At 31.4% G+C, this 19,913-nt stretch overlaps 1 protein-coding gene across 1 annotated transcript in view; it reads right to left on the bottom strand.

The window, feature by feature from the left end:
- Positions 1–19,913, bottom strand: part of VPS13C (vacuolar protein sorting 13 homolog C) — a 186,969-nt gene that overhangs the window by 99,020 nt on the left and 68,036 nt on the right. Inside the window, 14 exon segments of the mRNA XM_051973796.1 lie at positions 5,900–6,104; positions 6,850–6,997; positions 8,195–8,499; positions 8,966–9,133; positions 10,794–10,897; positions 10,984–11,100; positions 11,767–11,926; positions 14,603–14,662; positions 15,650–15,729; positions 16,646–16,799; positions 17,002–17,141; positions 18,061–18,139; positions 18,989–19,118; positions 19,559–19,676. Coding sequence (XP_051829756.1) covers positions 5,900–6,104; positions 6,850–6,997; positions 8,195–8,499; positions 8,966–9,133; positions 10,794–10,897; positions 10,984–11,100; positions 11,767–11,926; positions 14,603–14,662; positions 15,650–15,729; positions 16,646–16,799; positions 17,002–17,141; positions 18,061–18,139; positions 18,989–19,118; positions 19,559–19,676 — 1,968 coding nt within the window.

The following is a 19,913-nucleotide window of genomic DNA, read 5'->3' as shown; positions in this document are numbered from 1 at the left end:
GACTATTTTTTTATAATAAGAGTTTAAGATCTGGAACAAATAAAAAATAATTTATTAAGCACTAACTCTTTTCAAGTGATTATGCTAAGCATTAGAAATACAAATAGGAAAGCCAAACAGTACCCCTTCTCGAGGAGCTCATATTCTAATAGGAGAAGGACATATAAAGGCAATTTCAGCTACAAGAAGGACCTCATGATCTTTGGGACAGAAGACTATCAGACCAAAATGTATAATCTCAACATTATTTCCACAAATAAAACCATATTTTTTGTTGGTGAATCATTTGAAAATGCCGAGCACTTAGTATCCAGAACTTACTTTCCCATTTCTTTAGTAGTTATTGCCCTGAGGATAGAAGGATGTAGCAACTGCACAGATAATTGCCAGGTCCATCTCCACAAAGATTGATCTCTTTCATAACATGTGTGGGGGACAAAATGGAAATAGGTATTCTTGGGAGTAGAGGGGTGATGTTATTGCTCAGACTTCAGAGACTGGAGCCTTACAAGGTCTCCACCAGGGTTTGAAAGGTGAAAGTCTGTTAGAGTTCAAATGTTGGAGTTCTTGTTCTTCTCAGGGCACAGCCGGTTTAGAGGCTTAGAGCCCTTCGGATGTCTCCAAATCCAAAGGTTCTGTCCTTCAGCCTCTGCCTCTGCTTTCTTCAGCCTCCAACCAACACAGAGATGGAATGAATCTCTTGACTCCTTCTGGGGAGCCCAGCCACCAACTACAGTGGTGTGAGATGAAGATGAATCTGGTTGTCCACTGAACTCTCCACTCGTAGCTTTATCCTCTGAAAACCCTTCGTCTGCCACCAGAGTCGCTCCTCTCGAGTCCAGCTGAACTTTCTTCTGCGACCAGCCAGCCAAGAGGAAATAATGTATTCTGCCATAGAGTCCTCTTCGCTGGCCTTTTATCTGACTCTTCTGAGAGAATGGGATTATGGGTTTTCTCCCATAGTGCTCTCTGGCCCAACGAGCTTCATGGGAGGTGTGAACTCATTGAACTCCAATGAGTAAAGGTGTGACCACAAGCCTTGTATTAATTAGTTCTACTTAGTACCTTGTTTCAGGTTCTGCCCAAAACATCTTCTTGTAAGATTAGATCAACTCTAATTAGTTAGCAGTTAGTAAGGATTCCAACAAAAGTCAAAGACTCGGAGGTGATTTGATCCACCTGGGACATGTTATCTTCTGTCTTTCTCTCCCTCTTGAGATGACTTATTGCTTCAACTAGAAAGGTTAGATGGCATCTGTTATGAGTGTTTGGTGAATTAAAAACAGGAATGATGGTATTTGGGGGAAGGACTGCTACTCTAGTGGTTTGGGGAATTTGGGTCATAGTTAGTCAATAATGCATTAATTTGTTTCACCTGACACATGCCACTTCCTATCTATTCTTTGAAATAGCTGACTACTATTGTAAGGCTGGTTTACATGGCAACCGATTGATAGATGGTGGTGGGGGTAGTGGGACCCTTCTCCACAGTTCTGCTATTCATTACTATGATTTTTCATCATTTACCCATAATATTCTAGATCTTTCCTTCCTCAAAACAAATGTTATTACTTGGTCTCATTATGTAAATTATTCCTATGATCAATCTATAACAACAATCAACAAATTTTTGCAATATTGTCAAGCTGCAATATCAATACTAACTTTTCCTTAAAAGTTTAATAGAATTCTTCTGTGAATCCATCAGGGCCAAAAGGTATTTATTTCCTATGGAAGATCTTTTATAATTCTACTTCCCTGAGACTGGAATAAAATCTCTATAAATTATGTTAGCTTGGGCATTTTATGTTTTTTTAAGTAATTCCAATTTTGACCATATGACTGCATATTAGGTTCTTTTAAATTAAGTAGGATAATTTTTAATCAATTTTTAGTCTTTAAAACTACCTTTTAATTGTTTATCAATTCCATCTTTTTTAAATTTTCAAGTTATCTATTTCTCCTCTAAAATTTCAACATTTTCTCTTTTGCACATATTTTCGGTTTATTTGTTGGTTTTCTAAATTTTTAAAATACATATTCAGTTAATATCTGTTCTATTTTATTAACATATGTTTCTAGGGATATATATAATTTTCTTCTGAGGATTGCTTTAGTTTTTTTCAGTATGGTGTCTCATCATTACTACTGACTGTGAAATACTTATTTCTATTTGTTCCTTAAAAATTTTTTTATTTAGGATTTCATTATTAAATATTCTGTTAGGTCTGTATTTTGTTTGTGAATCCTGAATAAAATATTACTTTCACTGTACTGTGGGCTGCAAAGGATATTTAGTAGTCTGCTTTTTCTATACTTATTTGCAATTTAACTGGGATCTAATACATGGTATATTTTTGTAAAAGTGCCACATGCTACTGGAAAAAAAAAAAAGGAACATTCTTTCAGAAGATTCAATGTTTACCTATAAATTCTACAACTCTTTGTTTTATATTTTTTACGTTTCTTGAATTTTTCATTACATTTATTTAATGCTAATAGAGAAACATTAAAGTCAGCTATAATTGTGTTGTTATACTTTTCTGTAATTCAAAAAATTTGTCATAAATTTAAATGTCTTCTGAAACATAAATTTCAATTAATATTGATATTGACTCATTGTATATGGTTTAAGTATAATATAATTCCTCTGCTTATCACTATACTGTAAATTTTTATTTCTACTTTGTGTGATAGCATGATTGCAACTCCCGCTTTTTTGGATTTACTTAGTACCCAAAAAATTGTATTCTAGTTTCTCATTTTGATTTGATTCTCTTTATCTTTGCTTTCCAGATTTTTTTCCATCACTTTTTTGGGGAGTCGAATTGTTCAATTCATTCATTTCAAAGATATTAGAGTGCGTTTTATGTTTTCCTCCATTTCTGTGCCCAATAATGATTTTAAAAAGAATAATTTTTTTTCTGTTCTCTTTTCTCTTTTAAATTACAACTTGGCTCTTACAATTACTTTACTTACAATTTACTTAAACTTCTTATATATCACCATATTCCCACAAGATCTCTCTTCTCACCAATTCCTTTCCCATGTATTTGTGAATTTATTGCCTAGTTTCAAGGATTTTTTTTCTTTTATCTAGTTATCTAATTCTTTTTTTCTCTCCTCAGTCAAATAAGTTCAAATTATCTCCTCTCCTCCAATTTGTTAATTTTTAAAAAAATCTTCTGCATCTTTTTCTCATAATTTCTTTATGTTGTTTTCTATATAACTTCTCATTAGTCCATCTATTTTAAATGTTTACTCTTTGACTAATGTTCTATATTCACAGATATTTAAGTCTGTATTCTTTGAGGAGTTCAAGATTCTGAAGTATCAAGTCTGAACTCTCTCTTCCAACCAATTTTTATTAGATCTTGCTTTACCTTCCCTGAATTTTTTTTAAGGTCTTTTTCTCCATCCTTCATTTCGATATCTTTAAATTCGAGTTTCATCTTTATCTTATGTACTTAAAAAAAAAAATTACTTGATAATTCCTCCTGAAGTTTTGTTGTTGTTGTTGTTTTTTCTGTTACTGTTATTGTTTTATTTCCTATATCAGTCTTTAAAAAAAAAAAACTTGAGATGAAACAAGGTATTTCATTATTTTTTGTCTCTTGGTTATACTTTTGTACCTTTTGTTTACAATTTGAATATTCTGCTTGTTGTTTTTATGTCTTTCACTTTTTTCCTTTTTTGCATTTCATTTATTACAATTCCATCTTTTCTACAGACTTAGGCTCAATTTTACAGGTATGTCATTCTAAATTGCCACTTGAGCTCCTCTGCTCTTTTTTTGGAATATATTATCCTATTCCCTTTGGCGATTTCTAATGATTGAAGAATAGATTTGTGTTACTGAGATTTTCTTTCAACTTTATTTGAAGGTCTTCTTGCTGGTCGCAGAATTTGTTGTTTGTCAATGCAACTATTAAATAGAACCACTGTGTGTCTAAAAAGTTGGAAGTAAAGCGGGCTTGTTTTGTTGTTGTTCCCTGAAGAGAATCTATGTTTTCTTTAAATGGGTACTCTATTTTTTCCCTTCAGAGGAATTCTGGGCAGTTTTCTGTATTACTTATTATTATTACGGTATTCAAGTTGTGAGGATCAAATGAGGTTAACACTATGCAGCATTAAATTATTGTATAATGCTACCTAGTGTTAATATATTATTGTTATTTGGTGAGTTCTTCTGGTAGACTTTAGACACTTGTTTCTGTAATTCCTTTCCCAAAGTTATTTATGCAAAAACTGTGAGTTCTTTAAAGTTATTGCCTTTTGTTTAATTTCTTCTAGACTTTCAGTATTAGTATATTCTAAATCTAATATTTCTATTCTTTGGAAAATTTGCCACAATAGTTTCAAGTTTTTCTAATCTGGATATTATTTCTGCTATGAATTCTAAAAGTTCTGACATTTATTCCTTTCTAAAATTGTTAAGACTTTTCATTTCTCTTTCAAACTGTTCTGAAATATCTTGTTATGAGTTAATGTTTTTCATCAGGCATTGGTTTGATTTTGTAAAGTTTATAAAGAAAACCTTGTAATCTCTTTGAGGATTTAGTGTTCTTTTTAGTATCTTCCCTGTTGGTTTTGCTTGTGTGATAGATTTTTAATTAGATTTTTTCCCTCTTGAAATATTTTAATTGAACCTTTTTTCCATTTGTATTTTCTCCAGGAGAGGACATTCCTGCATATACTGCAAAGTTTTATCAGCTTCTTTCCACTTTGGGGAATTATTTTTACTGGATCTTACCCTTGGCCCTAATAAGCTTCTAGAGAAATAGGACTGATCCATATGGATTTCAATCTTTTTCCTCACAGACTGAATGAAGCCATTAACACTGGTCCTTAAACCAAAGTATTTTTCATGGTTCTCATTCTTTACTTCTCTTGTTGGGCTAAATCAAATTCTACCACTTTTTCAGGGTTAGAAAAAGACAAACTGGATTTTGGTTATGCCAGTGTAAATGGCAGCATGATTATATATACTCACATATGCACACAGCTGGGCAGAATAAAAGGCTATTTATTGTTCATTGCAACAAGGTAGTAGACAGCTTAAAGTCAAAAATGGAGATAGAGGTGACAGAATCTCTGAATAAGATGGAAAATCCCTAACTGGGCATTAGGCATGAATCTTTGGGCAAAATTGTATATCTCTGGCAGAGCATGGGAGGAAGGGATTATTTAGACAGTAGGACATTAAAGTGCTTATATATTATATTATTATAGTATGTTCAGATTTAACATTCTTTAGCTTTAATCATCATAAGGCTTTTTCCTTGTCATATCTCTCATTTTCTTAAAAATGTAGAATCAGCTACAATTCATCCACCTCTGGTGCATATGGCCTCTTGACACAGGATTAATTAGTAACATTAACAGCTTCCATTTAAAAATTAAATTTTAAACAATATCATACACACACAACACACACACAGAATACAACCAATATTCATATTTAATTTCACAATCCACAAAACTCTTCTTTACATATATTACAATTGAAGCTCTCAAAATTCAGTGAGATAGCCTAGAAGAAAATTATTTTCCTCACTGCACAGAAGTAAAAACAGTAAGTAAGGTGCCTCACTGACTGAATCAAGGTTTCTGTCTGAGTACTGTATCTGTTAATTTTTTTAAGAGGTAAATTTGGTATAATCAGTAGAGTGTGAGGTTTATCTTTAGGATAATTTAGGTTAGCATTCTATCTCAGACACTTAAATGCAAGGCATTTTATCTGAATCTTAGTTTCTTCATGGGTAAAAATGGGGATAATTATATGCCTATTTAACAGGGTTGTGAAAACCAAGTAAGATAATATACATAAAACACTTAGAAAATATTTTGATTCTATGTAAATTCCAGTTATTATCAGTATTATACAAAACTTCCTTTCAATTAATAAACATAAATATAGTTATAATCACAATTATGGATTTAGGAGTAGAGGTAGGGAAGGGGAATATTATTTTTATATTGATTGCTCCCTTACTTTTCTCTTGTATTCTTGGCTCTATTTTATCCAGCCCTTCAGCAGCCTCTCCAAGATTTTCTTCTAATATTCTAAGCAGAAGACTCAAATCATCCTGATTTAGGCCAATCTGTAAAATAATAACACTGTAAAGTATACACACACATACACACATGCACATGTACACGCACATGCACACACACACACATACACACAGAGTAAAAGTCTGCATTAAAGCATGCATTAGATTTGTATCAATCTAGATCATAAAATAAGGTTATCACAACACTAAGAAAATCATATTAACCCAATTCAACACTTGTAAGCACTTTAAGAAAAAAACAACCCTAGTAAAATATATTAACTAAATTATTTTATTCCCACTAAAAGAGTAATCATGCAAGCATTAGGCTAACTTTAAAACAAACAGGACAAATTTCTTTGAAAGGATAAAATTCCAATGTGTAAATCACTATTCTAGTGTAGTATATAAATGGCTATCCAACAGTGCTAAAAAAAAACAAACCTTTGTTTTCTTTTTACTATTCAGATTGCCTTAAATGTATTTGTGTGTGTGTGTGTTGTGTGTGTGCTCATGTATGTGCAAAATATATCTGATAAAGTATACTTCTACAAAGGAATAAGAAAGAATTAATACTTAAAAATTTAGACACACTCAAAATCTGAAGAATTCGATTTCAAACAACCTACCAAATATTTTTTCTATTTTTCAAACCAATGAATAAATATTATTTTCATAAATATAAGACAATTCTTCATCTTTGAGAAATTTCAAAAATATATATAATGTGTGTACACACACACACACACACACACACACACACACACACACACAAATGCATATGTATACTTACATTCATTGCATCAAGATGCCCTGTAATTTCCATTATAGGAATTTTGTGATACCAAGCTGAAGCTAAATTCCGATTCACCAAAATATTCAAATTAATAGGATGTAGTAGCTGAATATCAGGATGAAAAACACCTGGCTGAATCACTGTTCTAATGAAATATCAAAGAAGGAAAACCTGAAACTGATGTTGACCAGTTATAACATTTCATTAATAATGATTCATATTTATATAAAGTTGTTTTGTTTTCAAAGAACTCCACATTAAAAAAAAAAAAGGCAGAAATAAGTAGCATATAAGAATTATTAGACTGATTTTGCAGACAAGAAAATCAAAAATCAGTAGTTTAATGACTTTCTCATACATATCTTCAAATATGAAGGAGTCAAGTCTAGAACACTAGACTTTTCACTCCATGTCCAGTAGCAACTTTCACAAAAGAAAATCAAAATAGCTGTTCTGAAAAATTACTAATATTTCAATTTGAAATAACTTGAACAGCTTGCCAGCAATGCATTTTTAAGATTTTCAAAACTCAATCTTTTAAGAAATTATTAAGAGTTCATTACAGGAAAAAATTGATTAGAATTATAGAATTTACAAAAATCATTATAGAGACAGGAACATGATGACAATCCACAAAATCCTACCCGATATAAATCAGAACATATGTCTTCATATCCCATCTAGTCATCTATCCTAGCTGCCTTCTTGCCAAACATCTACACTTTCCCATCTCAACAGCCCTTAATCTACTTCCCATACCTTTTGTTCTGGGAATCATCATAAAAATAATATTGCCATTACTTGTAGAAAGGACATGGAAAGCTACTCTAGAAGGCTCCATTCATTATGCCTGTGACTTTCCAGATTTAACTTCTTTGTATTCCCTTCTTTGTACTGTCTCCTCTTAGAAGAAAAAAATCTTTGATGAAAAGGATTTTCTTACTTTTGTATTTATATACTCGGAATTTAGAACAGTTCCTTATGTATCATTAATTGTTTACTAAAAAATTTTCATAAATTCATCAAATGATACTGAACACATCTATTAATGAATTTTATACAAGTTTATGATGAATATACACTCTATATTTTATATATTATATAGAGAGCTTTCAAGTTCAAATTGAGTCTCAAAAAGCTTCTTCAGGATTAATCCAGTGAAATTTTACAAAGACCATCTTCAAGGTATTTCAGTAATTCTTTCTCCTGGATAGGATTTTTAGCCCCTATGTGTGACACATATGACTTAAATTAAAACAAGTTCCAATGTAGTAAATTGGTATCATGAAATTTTGTGAAAAGGTATTAGTAAAAGACATAAATTAATATTAAAAGATCATACCTAGAAAGTTTAAGCTTTGTTAGCTGCACAACCATTTTGTCAATTACCGGAGGGAGTAAGCAGTCTTCACCAGACACCTGACTAAACTTATTCTGTATTCTGATCAATCCAAGATCAACCACCACTGCATTAGAGGAAATGGAAGACTGTGGAATAATGATAACTGGTGCCTTCAAGTCAATACTGATAGCAGCACGAAAACTCCTCTGGGCAAGATCTTTCACACTTGTGGCAGCTTTTTCTGCAGCTTGGGCAGTGGCAGCACTCAGTGCTTCTTTGGCCATATGAAAATTGTTCAAGAAATTCTATTCAAATAAAGAAGATAAACAAGAATGTCAGATGTAAGATGGCCTTCAGATGACACTATATAACAGGTACTTAAAACTGTTTTTAGTTTATAAAATAATCAAAAAACATTTTTTCTGCACTTGTGTTTTCACTGAATGTTGGTACCTATCCATGAGATTCCTGACAGGGTCAGAAGTCTGTGGTCATGGAACAGATCAAAAACAAGCAGCTTTAACAGTGTCTGAATCAATAACTTTCATTTCACTTGGTTTTGGCTGGAGTTTACCAATCACAGACCAAATGAGCAAATGACTCAAAGAACTTGGCTACCTTAATGTAGAATAGCAACATATTAAAACATTAATACTTTCAGTAGATAAACCATATCTACTACAAAACCGCCAAGAATCTAGAAGAATTCTCAGGGTTTGAGTATGCAAACACTTCTAACTTGAAAATGAAAGATACAAATGGTAATATTACCAAGAGTGACATGAGGAATTTATGAAGATAGACTATCTGAATACATCCCACATTCAGTGACACTACACCATCCACTTTAGACATGTCAGCATAAGCATCTCCTTCAGTAGCATCAGGATATAAATCCAAATTAAAACGGAAAACTTCATTGCCCATTATTGAAACAACCTAAAAAAAAAAAAAATTAGTGTATATACTATTATTCTTATTGTACCCAAAAGTAGTGTAGGGTTTGGACTTGCTCTTGATGAGTATGAGAGGCAGCATCTGACCCCATTTTTCCTGACTCCAAAATCAATGTTCTAATATAGGGGTAGGGAATCTTTTTCTGTCACTGGTCATTTGGATATTCATAACATCACTTGCAGGTTATACAAAATTATCAGCTCATGGAATTCAAGCAATGGAAACTACTGTACCTAGCTTTTAGCTCATCATCACCTATGATTCCTTAGGAAATGATTTCACAAGCCAGATATTCTCCACCCCAATCTAATAACTTGGTGCATCCCTGATATTATTTATGGCCTATTGCCACAGAATGTCAATACAGTAAAAAAAAAACACAGCCAAAGGACGAGGAACACAGGACCCAAGTGTGTCATTTATAATGCCCTGTAGGTTTTCCTGGAAGGCATTTCACTGAGGAGAAGGGCATTTCTATCTATGACTTACATTAGCAGGCAAGGCTACAGATATTTTATAAACTGCAAAAAGCCTAAGGGTAAGAAACAGACTAATAATGGAGTCAAGTGAAATAAGCAGAGATGGATTTACTACACAGACCTGGCAGATGAGGCTTTGGGCAGTGTCCATCATTTGTGGCATTTAAGACCTTTCTATACTGTCCTTCCTTTAGGAATAGCATTCAGGTAGTTGTGGTATGTGTCTGATTCATACAGTGGTTCTTGACCAGCAGTCAGTACATTTGTACATAGGATAGAGGTTATGATTACAAGACAGGGCCTAAGTCAGAGGTCAAACTCCAATGAGTAGGGATTGATTCATTCTTTGTATTCTCCTAATTCAGTGCCTGGAATATAGTAGATGGTCAATGAATTCTTGATTTACCAATTCTTCAACTGAAATGTCCATGCTAGATTCAGAGCCAGAGATTCTCAATTCTGATCTCCACTTTAGAACTATGTCACTTCATATATCAGGGCCTCAATTTCTCATCTATGAAATAAGGGATTTGGACTAGAAAATCTCTACAATCCTTCTCTTCTAGCTGTGATCCTATTCTAGTTAACAAGTCATAAACTAAATGCCCAAATTTTGATAAGACTTTTTATTCTTGCTATCCTCTTAGATTTATGGTTTTTAAAGGACTTTCTTCAAAACCTTATAAGGTGGACAGTAAAATTATTACCTGCATCCCCCAAGATTCCCCTTGGAAAGTTGTTGGAATCTTTACAAACTGCTAACTCATTAGAGTTGATCTGATTTTACAAGAAGATGTTTTGGGCCAGAACCTGAAACAAGGTACTAAGTAGAACTAATTAGTACAATGCTTGTGTTTACACCTTTACTCATCGGAGTTCACAAGTTTGCCAGATTCACAAAGTAAACTTTGTAACTTTGTGAATTCACATCTCCCATAGTGCTCTCTGGCCCTAAGAGCTTTAAGGGAGGTGTGAATTCTTTGTAACAAAGTTTACAAAGTTTTAACAAAGATCAGATCAACTCTAATAAGTTAGCAGTCTGTAAAGATTCCAACAAAAAGTGAGGTTTAGAGAAGTTGTCCTGTCACAGAGGTAAAGAACCCTGAACTCAACACATAAATACACCTACTCAATCACAAAAAATATTATTTAAGTTGATATACCTGTTTATGAATTGTATTAGTGTCAACATCTGTGACAATTATATTCTCTAGTCGTGCAAAAAGTGACTGTTTTTTTGATTGAAGAGAAAGGGAAGAATCAAGGCCTGAAAAAAAAAAAAATCATTCTTTTATACTGCCACTGAAAAAGAACTTACCTTTCACAAATACTGAATTCAGTTGATATTTTTACCTTGAATCTTTATTTCAGCAATATTGTGTTTTTCATCACAAACAGTGACACAGAAAGCATTCAACTTTGCAAACAGCTTGAAATTAAAAATGTCATTATCTTTGGAGGATACAGTCGCTGAAAATAAAAAAAAAACTCTGAATAATCCAAAATGTTTGGATTTTTAAGTTAAAAAAGATATTTATTTAAAGTGATTTTTTTCTTCAAGTTAATAAACTTGGATTAATAAAAACAATTATAATAATGTAACTGACTTTTCATTCTTTAAAATTCAATTAATCTTCATAATCTAATGTTCTTTTGAAAATGTAGTCTTTTTTTTACTCTAAGATATATATTTACATCTGAAGCAGACAACATTTTAAATTCAATCCCTAAAATTCTTCTCTGCAATGCTAAACCACAATTTTGTTAAAAATATCAAACTATTTCAAGATCTATAAGAATGAACTCTAACACAAACATTAGAAAAGCCTATTACATTTTCTTGTGCAGCATGATATTTATGGAAATATGTATAGAAGAATTACACATGTTTAACATATATTGGATTACTTGCCATCTGGGGGAGGGAATGGGGAGAAGGGAGGGAAAAAAATTTGGAACAGAAGATTTTGCAAGAGTGAATGTTGAAAACTACCTACCTATGTATATGTTTTGAAAATAAAAAGCTTTAATTAAAAAAAAAAGAAAGAAAAGCCTATAAGAGATCTAGAAGGAATATCAAATTTAGGAAATAACATTTTAATTATCTTACTTAGAGATTGTCAGTATTTGTCATACCTTTCTTCAGAGTAATATTTTTTAGCTGCTTTTCACTGTGAAGCTGTGACTCTGTCTCAGCAATAGTTTGGTCCTCTGATGGTATAACTGTAGTTAGGTAATTAATAGAAGAGAGAAGGGCTTGTGTTTGCAGTAAGAGATTTAAAGATGAAAAGGCCACCTTTTTTAATGGGGGGGGGGGGGGAGGAGGAGAAAAAGAAAGAAAATTAACCCTTCATTGAGAAAAGGAAAGTACACCATTCATTCCTACAAAATAGTGGTGTATAAAATTATGTAAGTACCTTAAAAGCTTCCTTACCCAATAGTTTTTTTTTTATTTCTTTGTGTTGGTAATCCTAATCTTCACAATATAAACTATTTCTTGGTTAGATCATTTTCTACTATTGTTAAAAGTTAAAAATTAAAGTCTATAATAGTCTGAGTACTAGAAATGACTGAATGAGTGAATAACAACAACAATCAGTAAAATAATACATATACACAAATAATTCATATGAATGATGACAAAAAACATATATAAGAGTTCTCAGTTGCTAAGTGGCCTGACCAAAAAAAAAAATTGAATAACTACACAAATATTAAAATATAAAAAATAAAACTCCTTCCAAGGTATCGTTTAAACAGCTTGAACAAATGGAAGAGATTAAATTGAACAAAACCAAGAAAGAAGTGGAAAGAATATTGATTTTTTTTAAGGTGCTAAGACAAAGAATATGTTGCTTAAATTTTATATAATTGTTCTGATAAATTTATACATTTAACGGGCAATGAAAATAGTTGTTTCCAGACATAATACAACAAATTCATCCATCAGGCAACCAACCTAAAATACACAGCTTCCTGTGCCTTTTGGCAGGTAGTCTTTCATACTGGAAACATTCTCTCTTCTTACCTCCACTTTTCACAATATTTCATATCTTTTAAAGCACAGTTAAAGCACTAGCTTCACAATGATGTTTTTCCTAATAGCCCAGCTTCTAGTGGCTACTTCCAATTACTCTGTTTTTTTTTTTGGTATCTCACATACATATATGTTGTCTACCCCAGTAAAATGGTGAACAAAATTTGATCAAAATGAATTTGGCTTAGATGTGAGGTCACAAAGTAAACAAATTATAGAAACAAGGAAAATATTACCTTTTTGTAACAGAAAAGGGAAAAGTTTATAGTCAAACAAGGGATAAAGAAGATCTTAGTGTAATCATAATATATGCAGATAATCACATGTATTCATTTAATACATGAAGTTAAAATTTTCTGCAGAAGCAAAATCAATGAAGCTAAAATTCAAAAAGACATTGGGTTTTGCAACAAATTTCTCTGATAAAGGTTTCATTTCCAAGATCTCTAAGTAACAGAAGTTTATAATAAAAATTTTGCCACAAGTGACATAAATGAACAAAGTCTATGAACAGTTTACAAAAGAAAGCATCCAAGCTCTCCAAAAGACGTGGGAAAAAATGCTCCAAATTTCTAATAAATAGATTAAAGGTTTATTATTTATTTTAAATATAAAATTAAAGTAATTCTATTTCAGATTTTAAGTATTTCTCAATTTAGCAAGATGAGCAAAGAAACAGCAAATGTTGGTATAAGAAAAAAAAGACACAAAATGCACACTGTTAATTGGTCCAGTCATTTTGAAAGGCAATTTAGAAACATGCTCAAAAATTCACAACACTATCTAAAGGTTATCTTTGACTGAGGGATATCACCAGAAAGCATATATCACCACAAAGATCAAAGGAAGAGGAAAACTACTTAAATTCATAAAAACATTTATATTAGTTGTTTTTTTATCTGAAAATTAAGAGAAAACTACTCAAGAATTGTGAAATAACTGAATATGATATATAATATAGTGGAATTTTGATATAAGCGATGAAAGGACAGATTTCAAAAGAAACCTGGAGATCTGCATGAATTGATTTAAAGTAAAGATAACTAGGACAATAACATACAATAATAAAACTCTAGACAAAAACTTTGAAACACTTAAGAATTCTGATCAATGTTGTGACTAATCACAATTCTATAGCACCAATACTATGGATGCTACTTACTTCTTGACAGAGGATAGACAATGAATGGAATATAGTTTTTTGGTCACAGCAAATATGGAAATTTATTTTACTAACTATGCCTATTCATATAAGAATTTTGTTTTTCTTTCTTTTTTTTTTCCATTGAGGGAAAAGGACAATGGGAGGAAGAGAAGAAAAGATAAGAAGGAATAGAGTAAGGGATAGAAAAAAAAAGTGCTTATTAATTGAAAAGAAAAATTAAAAAAAAAACAAAACAAATAAGCTTGGCTCTTTCTGATTATCCCAACAGTAAGTGATTTCTCTACCCAAATTAACTTGAATGCATATGTATCTGATTTCTCCCCAAAAAGAATGTTCTACTCCATGAATACAGATATATGTTCATTTTGTCCTTGAATCTTCAATGCTTAGCACGTTGCCTGGCACATAGTAGGCATTTAATAAATGATTGTCAATTAATATGATGACATTTAGTTCTACCTGTTCAGTATCTAGACTATGTCTGGTTTTCTTGAGATTAAATTTTTTTCACAATATAAATTCCTTCTATCTTTGAGAAAAAAATTCTTTCAGTTTTCTAGGATATAATTTAGAATACTGACCTAGTAGATTAAATAAATAATATCTTAAATAATATAAGAAAAAAACAAATTTTAAATTATCATTTAGATTAAGTTGATTATTTTTTAAAATTACTTTAACAATATTCTTTAACTGGAACAAAAAAAGACTTTAAGTAATAACCTGAGTTATTGGGTAAGATATTTTAATTTAATATAACTTTCATTTACCTTAAATGTTTGCTCAGTGTTTTCAAAATTAGTTTGAAAACTAGGTCCGTTCTTATCAGCCTAAAAGAGAAATTAAAATTTCTAATAAAACAAGTACAGTCAAATCTAAACAATCTTCTTAATTAAATTTTATAGCTAATATTAGTCATTTCTAAGTTGTATACAAAATATAACTGGTAACCCAAAGGTAAGGAAAATTAATGTAAGCTGAATATAATACATTAACAAAATGACTTTTATACTACAAATGGCAGGAAGGACGGAAGGACATCACTAAGAAAAAGTGTGATCCCAGAAAGAGGTGAGTCAGTCCTGAAAACAGAATGAGGGAAAACAGCTGGATAATCCACAGACTACAACGGTAATCTCAAAATGTAAAAAGAGGAAGGCATTCAGTACCTTTAGAGGATCCTCCATGGAGAATTTATATAAAGATATGGAAAAAGTGTATACTACAATCAGAAGGAATACTCCCCCCCCAAAAAAAAAAATCATAGATTTAAGTATAGAAATAAGTTGTTTATTATTATTATTATTATTAATATATGTCATATTATTATGTTTATTTAACAATAATATGTGAGTAGCTCTAAACTCAGGAGAACATGCCTTTCAGGATCTTAAAAAGTATAGCCAGAGAAGCAACCACCTGAAGCCACTTTTTCAGGTGCATAATTATAGTCATCTCTAACTGGGGTGTGTGTGTGTGTGTGTGTGTCTATATATTATCTATGTATATAGATTATGTATAGATACACACGTAAATTATATATATACACATATACATATACACACATACAAACTATATATATATATACATACATATATACATATATATGTGTGTGTGTGTGTGTGTATATATATATGTATGTATGTCTTTGGTTTATACCCATGTGAAGTGAATAGAATAAAGAGAGTTGGGGAGAGATTAGTGTCAATTATGAAAATTAGTGAAGTCTTTTTCAAAGTATTCTGCTAACCTATTCTCTCTTTCTTCATCCCAGAGATATACATGAACTATGATATAAATATCTTAAAGACTCATACCTTGATATATTCCACTTTTAAAAGATCTAACCCAGATTTGTCAGAAGAACTAATCAGATGAAGGGGTTTCTTTCTGGTCCCTGGAAGAAGAAATATAAACAGCTTAACAACTGAAAATTTAGGATAAGCTTTTCCTTTTTAAAAAGATATTTTGAAGGATTAAATTTGAAATCCTTATCTATCTCTGACAGCTTAAGAAAAACTTGACTAGGGTCTATTACAAATTTGTTATATAATTTGAACTGGGTCCTCACTGTGGTAAGGCAATTCTTTTCTAGCTCCTCAATTTATCCACTATTCTCTTCCCAAAAAGAGCTTTTCCAAACTTTTTCATCCCTCCTCAAATCTTCCCCAGGTCCTTGTCTCCGTACCCTTTCAGGTGAGAACCATTTCTCACATTTCGAAAAAATTGAAGCCATTCAGAGAGAAATCCTTCTTCTCTGTTGTCCCTCATCTCACATGCTGACGCTATCTCTTATCTTCTGACGCTATTTCTTTTTCTGATGCTACCTTTTTCACAGGAAGAGGTAGACCTTCTTGCCAACGATAAATGAATTCCTCTTTATGCTCAAATGATTATATTTCATTATGCCTTGTCTGCAATTATCCCCTCTATTCTCCTAACTCTGTTACTAATCATTCTTAGACACTTGATTGCTTCCTTCATGTCTCCTCCATCCTCAAAAAAAAAAAAAAAAAAAAAAAAAAAAAAAAAAAGAATTGGCCTTTGATCCATCTTACTTCACTAGCTACTACCTCCTCTCTCCTATTTTTGCCAAATTATAATTGATAGGGTTACTTCTTGCATTAAAAGGTCACTATGCTACTTAGTTTCACCTCAGACAAAAGCAAAAAAATAATGGTGTGAAAACCAGCATTTATTTATATTTAATCTAGCAAAAATTTAGATTAACTAATTTTCCAAGGCTTAAGATAAAATGAGATCTAATTAAGCAACATAGAACAATCCCCAATTTTGGTTTTTATAAATGTTACCTTGAATTTCATGATAATCCAAGCTTATTTTCTTCAAATAAGATATTATAGCTATATCAAATGGTCTAACAGTAGCTTCTGTCCCCAACTGCATGACATTAAAAACAAGAATTGTATCTTCTTTTTCCTGTTGCTTGGTAAGTTCCAAAATCACCTAAGGAAGTAGATATGGCAGTAAATAAAAAGTTGACATAAGTTAAACCTGCATTTTAAAATTTTCATAATATGGACAGAAGGGGTAAAATATATGTGATCTTGCATTCCTTTCCTGTAGAAAAAAGAAGCCTAATATCAGACAGCTTATAAAGTTAATAACTTATATGTAAATGTTCCTAAGATAAGAAATTAGGATGTACCTCTTTAATTTCAAATTTGAGCTGAAGATCAATAAGCTCTTCATTTGGGGGTTCTGTAACTTTACTCATCTCAGATGCTTTAATACTTCTGCTAGTCGGTTGTACTCCATCCTCAGCATCAAAATATTCATCATCAGACTCTAAAGGAAAGACTTATTTATTTAATCTGAAATACTATAGTTGAAAATTACATACAAATATTCAAAATCTAAATCAACCACAATTAAAATGTCATTTAACCTAAAAAAAAAATCTTAATATCAGAATCACATTAATCTTAATATTTAAGTCCCCAAAAAATGACTTGACTTATTGTTGTTAGATGGGGGAGGGGAAAGGAGAGGAGTCAAAAGATACATTGTTTTTGGTACTGAAATCAAAAACACTGACCAGAGTTAAAACCCTGGTCCAGACATTTACTATGTGACCCTGGGCAAGTCACTTAACCTTTGTTTCCCTCCATTTCCTCATCTGTAAAATGGGATAAAACCAGCACCTGTTTGTTGTGAGGGTTCACAGTCAAATAAGAGAAAATTTCCAGAGTGTTTTAGAACCTAAAAGAGCTACAGAAATGCTAATTATTGTTATTGATCTCTTTGTATACTTGCAAACATAAAAAACAGCATAATTCTACAAATAGCTTTCCAGGAAGTGTATTACCATTTCCATTCAACATTTAAGACAGTATCACTATTTCCTTATTGTTTTTTAAATTTCATTCATGGTTACAAATACAGGACAATTTAAGTAATTTTTAACATTGCTATTATTTAGAATCACTGAATTTAAGGTTCTAGAACATCACCTAATGTAACCCCTTAACTTACAAATAAAGAAACTGAGACTATCTCAGATAAGATACTCATTTCCCTGCCTAGTTCACACAGCTGCCTATGATTTAGCTTTGGCTTAAAGTGAACATCCTGATGGCCAATATAGCCACTGTATCATGATGTCAGTAAACTACTACAGAATTTATTATATTTGTCTATCTTAATTTTTATAGCATTAGTTCATAGAAATTTTTAAAAGGACATTCAGCAATTTATATTTCCTTACCTGATTCTACTTCTTCTAGTAACATCGAAGTGTTAAGCAGTCTTTTTGTCTCATGAGAAATAATGGGCATAGTTGCTACCTAGAAAAAATGGATAAGTAAAAACAAAAGGTAAGCTCTTTGAAAACAAGAACTACTTATCACTGTAGATTCAGAGTCTCGCATAACAAAAGGGTCATTTTATATAGATACATATCTTTTCATAAAGCATGTCAGATATATAATTAACTAGTTTTTTAAATCTAGTTAGAATTTTGCAATATTAGGCTCCCATAAACAATTAAAAATGCTAAATATATGTGTATATACTTATTTCTGTACATATTAGACATACATACAAGTATTTATAGTCAAATGTACCACATGTGTGATCACAAAGATAATAAAAAAATAACAATTATTACCAGTGCAAAACTGTTTTACTTCTCTAAAAATGTCACTATAAAGAAAACTAATATTCTTAGAATGTCACTCTATCATGACAATTCAATTCTTACTTTGTGATCTAGAGACAGGTTCAAAGTAAAGTGGTCAAGAACTTTTAATCTTTCCATATTATGAGATATATGATAAACAAGCTGCAACAATACACAGAAAATTGTATGCCTGACTGTAGTGATACAGTACCATAATATCTGAGGAAATTAGTCTTTTCTTGGATACTATATTCCCTCACATAACTGGATTACTATAAAAGCACCATCCCATTAATAAACAGAAGCAATTCTGGAAATGAGATCCAAATTTTAGTTATTCAATGTTGCAATGTTATCAAGTACTGGCAAAATAAGCATCAAACCACCTAAAACTCCAAAAATCTCTACATGAGGTAAAAGTGTTAAAGAAAAATTCAAAAGTCAAAATAAGTTTAAAAAAAAAAAAAAAACTACAAACAATAGTGATTTTAAAATGTTTTCCAAGTGCTTTCACCTTTCTTTCTGGAGAAGGCACATCTGATCTTGTCGGCAGGGGTATGCTATGAATCAAATCCAGTACATTTTTCATCTTTTGATCAGAGAGTCTCACATGCATCAAAGGAAGTCCACCTGAAACTTTAAATCTGAAAACGAAATTTAAAGAATGTCTTTGTAATTATGTCCCATTCTACAATCATATGCATCAACTTAGGAGAGCATTAATCTAATGATAAAAATCTAGCAACAAGCATAATATGGTAAGATTATTTACCTCAACTCAAAATAAAATTTCACTTTTTAAATTCCCTGAGATAAAAAACTATTAATTTTATAATATTACATATTACTCAAATTTTACATTTTACTTTATTAATGATGGTCTGTAGTTTACAAAAATTTTTAAAGATGAAAAATTCTTTTACAGCCTTAAAGTAAGAGCTTCTTCCATAAAATATTTTCACATTAAATAAGAGATAACAAATCACTGAGATCTCACTTAAGGAAACTTGCATTTGTTTATCAAAGTCAATTAAATGAAGCAGTTAAATCTCTCTAACAAAAGAAATTCATATAACAGTATTACCTGGCCATTCTAATGTCTTTGTCCACCATTGCCTTAGCCAACTCAACATGGATATCCATTGGCTGTAATATATGCAAAGATGATGGGTGCTGAAATCGAGCTTTTTTCCAATCTTCCCCTTTACAAAAAAATTACCAAAAAAAAAAAAAAAAAAGAAAGAAAGAAAGAAAGAAAGAAATTACCTAACACTTTTTTCCCCCTTATTACAGATAGTAAATCAGTAAAAATCCAGATATTGCTTGAAAAGAATTAAGGGATATTAATAGAGCATGGTAAAGGTAAAGATATATTGTATACAATTGTACCAATTCACATAGATCTATATTTATTTGGATAGTGGCAGTATGAGCAACAC

The sequence above is a fragment of the Antechinus flavipes genome, chromosome 2 (assembly GCF_016432865.1).
Source record: "Antechinus flavipes isolate AdamAnt ecotype Samford, QLD, Australia chromosome 2, AdamAnt_v2, whole genome shotgun sequence".
In the NCBI taxonomy this organism is placed as follows: Eukaryota; Metazoa; Chordata; class Mammalia; order Dasyuromorphia; family Dasyuridae; genus Antechinus; species Antechinus flavipes.
The sequence above is the reverse complement of the archived record's forward strand: the minus strand, read 5'-3'. Positions and strand labels throughout refer to the sequence as shown.